The 5538-nt window shown below is 41.0% G+C and overlaps 1 protein-coding gene across 1 annotated transcript in view; it reads left to right on the plus strand.

Annotated features, from left to right (window-relative positions):
- Positions 1-276: 276 nt before the first annotated feature.
- The window catches only part of RCAN1 (regulator of calcineurin 1), an 11654-nt gene continuing 6392 nt past the window's right edge, over positions 277-5538 (plus strand). Inside the window, exons 1-3 of the mRNA XM_019524880.1 lie at positions 277-555; positions 2830-3003; positions 4762-4921. Of these exons, the coding sequence (XP_019380425.1) occupies positions 469-555; positions 2830-3003; positions 4762-4921 (421 nt within the window). The 5' untranslated portion in view covers positions 277-468. The remainder of the gene's footprint in view (positions 556-2829; positions 3004-4761; positions 4922-5538) is intronic.

Raw genomic sequence — 5538 nt, forward strand, 5'->3', positions numbered from 1 at the left:
CTAATTACTGTTTATTGCTGTAGACCTTGGTCATTTAGCAGTAACATTTTCCATCTTAAGATGGGTTGTCCCATTCAAGTGAAGAGCTTGCTGTCTGAGTGTTGAATGGAATTACTACCAATGGAAACTATGCTGCAAGAGGAGTTGATAAAGCAGCTGCTGTGCAAACATCAGCTGTTTTTTCCATCCTCCGAAGCAAAGTTAATTAGCATAGGGAAACTGACTAATGTGCTGACGTCACCTCTTTCCAGTAGAAGCTTACATTTTGTCCCTGACTGCCTGAAAAGCATGCAGGACTTTGTTCAGGAATTTGCTGTCACATACAGGATTCTCTGAAAGCTGGGTGGTTTTTTCCCTCTCTGAGGGGTTGGACTTGTTCCTTTATAAACACTGTCTACAGACCCGAGATCTTCCTTAAAAGTGACTGTTTTGTGCTGAGCTGCTGGCCGTACTTTAGTGAAGCACAAAATGCATTTTAGAAACTTTAATTATAGTTTTGGTTCTCTAATTGCCTGCGTGGCAAACAGTGAAGTCTTCAATCACATGGAAACAAGGGTAAGAGCTTATTTTTTAAGGTCATTTTAGTTACGTGAATAGATACTGAAGTATTGTAGGTGCTATTGTAAAATGGTTGAAAAGTATTGTGAAGTTTAAAGTTAGATGTGACTAATCCTCTTAGAAAGCTCTTCTCTGTACCATGACTACTGATCTAAAAATGTATAGTCCATATGTGATCGTGATTGTCATGGAAAGTAAGATTTTGAGCTTTTCCTTTTCCATATATCTAATGTAATCTGTCCAGAAATATATTCAATGTATATAGGCATGCATATGTATAAAGTCTTCTTCATGTACTCTTATATGAAATCATTTGCTGTAATGTTCACATGATTTAGACTGTTGACAGTAGCAGTATTCATATAAATTAGAATAATCCAAGCCTAGATTACATCAGTGTGAAATCACAATTGTTAATAAAAATACAATAGATAACGTTTTTGCTCTTATCCATCTGATCCAAAGTCAACCTTTTCTATCTGTAGTGAATTAGTTATTCTATACTAGAGATCTGTTAAGTACAAAATAAATGCATTTTGCTAGTAATTGCCATGATAATAATATAAATTTACTTCATCTGGAAGCTGGATTAATGAGGTGGGTATTTTTCAACAATGCAGGCTTCCTTTGTTGACTAACAAAAGAGAAAGATTCCATACAATTTACTTATCATGCAAAAGGTCTACAAAGGTTACTGGTTAATTGTAAAGTCTGAACTCTAGACAGGCTTTGTCTTTTCTCATAAGATGTGAATAAAGTCTTGGTATACAGAGCAGTAATGAAAGAAACATAAGAATCCAGGCTGGACTTTTTTTTAAAATCCAGATCAGCTTATTTTCCAGTTTTAAGAAGCCAACCAATAACAAGTGATCCTAATAAAGGCTCTATTCATGTGAATTTTATTAATGCTAAATAAATTTTTATATGGAATACTCTAAATATGACTTGAGGCAGGACAGCTGAATTTAAAAAAAATCACAAAATAATTTTGAATAACTAATCAAATATGAGTAGTACATAGACTGCCTAGATATCAGTAGAAAATTAGTTCAGTTAGGCTATTTGGGTTAAGGAAGTTTACCTGTTCACAGAATAATTCTGATTAGGTTACACTGTTGCTTCTCTGCAATCCTGGAATAACGTAGAGTAATCCAAAAATCAATGATGAAATGGAATACAGAAGTTGGAATACACTGATCAGTAAATGTTTGTGAAATCCTAGCACACATGCAAAAATAAACAAACTTGAGGGCAGGTTGATAAGACACTGTGTTTTAAAACACTCTTGAAAAGTATGCTGGCCCCAGACTCCCCTCTTAATTCCACACTCCATCTCCTAGCTCCATGGAGTAAAAATGGAAATGTTCTTCATAAATAATGTAAAAATAGCCACATTTGGTTTGGATAGCTGCCCTAGAGCTGTGAGTGCATGAACGTTAAATATTTGAATGCTCAATGCAGGCTGCTAAACAGTGATTAAATTAGCCATCTAGTCTAGATGGCAGCATAACTTATGGGCTGCAAACTTATGAAAGGACAAATCTGAGTCCATTTTGGGTTTAGTTCCAGCTCTTCAAGAAGCTTGCTGCTGGAAGCATTCATTGAGGGTTTTTTGCCTCTGTTTTCCTACCTTTGCAAATTAGAACAGTATTTTCTTTGAGGCTGTGAAATTCTTGGCAGTCCATAGGTGGGTGAGAAGATAAAAATTCAGATACAAAAAAGGATTTGCCATGGTTTTTCCACTTTTTATATTAGGATAGTTAAGTACCTGGTTTCCTTGGAAATAGGCATACTTCAGTACAGCACAAAAATATTTATTTTTCACATCTACCACATGGGGACTCGTATTGAGTAAAGCCTTCTAGTCCTTCATTTAATCTGTTTTTGTTAATGTTTCATAGAAATCCTTAACAGACTGTTAAAACTTGCAAGATTTGAAATCCTGTAATGTTACTTTTTTGCATACACAAATTTGAGTCATAAGCTGCTGACAGCAATTTTTTTGCAATCTTTACTTCCTCTTGGAAGCCACTAATTTTTTCCTCAGTGCTGAAAACTGTAGTCCTTATGGAGGTAGGGGGAAGCTTGTGCTGTACCTCAAATAAATTAGGATTGCTGGTTTATTATGGCAGAATTACTGTTTTCTTTAAGAATTTTTAACGTGTCTAATAATGCCAGTGTGTCATAAGATACAGTTGACCTCTTAAGAAGAATATGAGAGTGTTCCATGTACATCTTCTGTTATTTTAATATTTGCTGTTTGTTTTTCAGGCCAAATTTGAATCACTGTTTAGAACATATGACAAAGATGCCACTTTTCAGTATTTTAAAAGCTTCAAAAGAGCACGAATAAACTTCAGCAACCCTTTATCAGCAGCAGAAGCTAGAATTCAGCTACACAAAACAGAGTTCCTTGGAAAGGAAATAAAACTGTATTTTGCACAGGTAGGTCTTGCCAAGAATTTTTTTTTCTATAAAGGCAGTCTCTCTGCTCCTGAGTCTTAAGCTGATATAGTTTGTAATTATTAAATAGACTTCTTCTGAAAATGTTATAATATTTATCAGAGGTCAGATTTGACTACAGCAAGTATTCAGTGAGGTGGAGACTGATATAACACTTGAACCATTCAGGATATTTCACTGATCCACAATTGTCCCTGGAAAGAGGTATCCACACATAGACACTGCTCAGACTTCTAAGTAAATCTCTTACTACTTTGTATTGCTGTCAAAATACCACCATGGCCTGGTAGAGACCATCATACTTTCCCGGGGTCAGTGCCCAGAGTGCTCCCCAGGATTCCCCTGGGGGAGCTGAGGAAGGGGATGTGGATTGGGGCAGGGGGTTGCCAGGTGTTGGGGGGGTCCCCTGGTCCTGGTTCCTATTGGGGCTGGCTGTTCTGCGCCCCCCCCCCAAACACATCAGGGCAGGGCTGCATGAATGAGGTGGAAGGGTGCAATTTAACAGTTAATGAGCTAATTCACTTTACATTGAGTGTAGAATTGACCACCATTCTGTTCTATTAAGTACCCAGTGTGCAATGGCTCTGTTCCCACCCCTTACATCCAGCCATTGACAGGTGTTCCTAGGCACAGCTACCCACCCACCACAAAGCCCCTTTTCTCCCTCTAACTTGTCTACCTTCTCCACCAAATAAACCTGGGATCCCTGCTCTGGGTTCCTGCCAGTGAAGCAAACTGACAGAGAGGTTTTCTGCTTCCTTACACCTGCTTACTCTGGTCTCTGCAGGCAATAGATCTTTGGCAGGTAGTCCATCCCACATTGGATCCCAAAGCAGCCCCATTGCCCTTCATAGGTTCGAGGGGATGAAGAGCAGTGCAGTTTGGGATGCCTTGAGGACTAATCAGACACTAGGCATGGAATGCTCTGTGTCCAGACATACCAGTGAACTAGTTTAAGGGGGACAAGCTCAAAATAGTACTTGATTTTCCAGGTGTGCTTTTGAAACATTCCAGCAAGTTTAAACTGGGCTAAAGTGGCCTGTACCTCTAGACTTGTGTATTTAAAATGTTCTGAATGTTACTTCTGTCCACACCCTGAATAGTTGTGTAACAGATATAGTTGTATCAGTAGGTTCAAGTCACTGCACAGCATAAGGACCATCACCAGTGAAGTACTTGGGTGGCAACTGACTTGATTGCCTGTAGGTAGTCAAGGCTATAGAAATCTGTAACTCCACCTCAGTGAAGATCTGGGAACTTTTGACTGCTACTGATTTGTTCTCATTGGATTTACACTCAATAGGAAAACAGGCACATAGGGCATTTTCCCTATCTCCCTCAGGTCAGTCCTTGAAGGAGTCAGTCAGCCTGTTATTTTTCAGAATTCTCAGAAATCCTCAGAATTTATGGTAATAGGTTTCAAAACTGTTTGTCAGTGGGCCCTGCAGTCCTTGTTGAATTGCTCCCTTTGGTTTCTTAAAAACAGATATTTTCTGCCAAAATTAACATGAAACTATTCAAAGATGCAGAAGTTTACATTTTGCTATATATTTCATCAGAATTGTGTCATCAATCTGAATGTTTTCTGTGCTGTGTGCCATACAGCTATCTTTTTTTAGTACCATTATTATACTGCCACCTTGGGTGCTTGTTGCAGTATTACATATATTCATTCAGATCTTAAATTCCCCATACAATTTTTTTGATAATTTGGTAAATACCTTATTTTTATATTCCCAGACTTTGCATATTGGAAGTCCACATTTGGCTCCACCAAATCCAGAGAAACAGTTTTTGATTTCACCTCCAGCCTCTCCTCCTGTTGATTGGAAACAAGTGGAAGATGCTACTCCAGTTATTAACTATGACCTCCTATATGCTATCTCCAAGTTAGGGCCAGGTAAGAAACATTCAACACACATTAGTTTGTTCAAGCTGCAGTAGAGGTTAGACATTTTTTACAAAAGATGTTTGTTTATACCAGGGGCAGGCAATTATTTTGGGCGGAGGGCCGCTTACTCAGTTTGGCAAGCTGTCAAGGGCCGCATGGGTGGCCGCATGGGTAGCCCCACCCCTTGACAGGTACCCCACCCCCTGGCCACCATCTTGGGACCAGTGTCCCACGGCCGCTGCTAGAGGGGCCCAAAGCGGGGCTCAGGCTGGCAGGGGTCTGTGGAGCCAGGTTGGGCTGCACCAGCAGGGAGAGGGGGAGCTGGCCCGGCTCTATAGAGCCTCTGCCAGCTGGGACCCTGTACTCCTGGTGCCCTGCTCTGGGCCCTGCCGGCACTGGCCCCAGGACACCGGTGTGGGCCCTGTGCACCCGCTCACTCCCAGTGCCCACTCCTTCCTACCCCCTGGGTCCGTGGTACAGGCCGGGGGCAGCGCGCAGCCCCAACCCCTTGCTCCCCAGCAGGGATCGAGCTGGTGCTGAGTGCAGGGAAAAGTGACCCTGCCCCGCGGGCGGCACTCCCTGCTGCAGCTGCTCACAGCCCGCATGGGGATGTCTGGAGTGGGCAC

Source organism: Gavialis gangeticus, unplaced genomic scaffold, assembly GCF_001723915.1.
Source record: "Gavialis gangeticus isolate Ggan-Ray unplaced genomic scaffold, GavGan_comp1, whole genome shotgun sequence".
In the NCBI taxonomy this organism is placed as follows: Eukaryota; Metazoa; Chordata; order Crocodylia; family Gavialidae; genus Gavialis; species Gavialis gangeticus.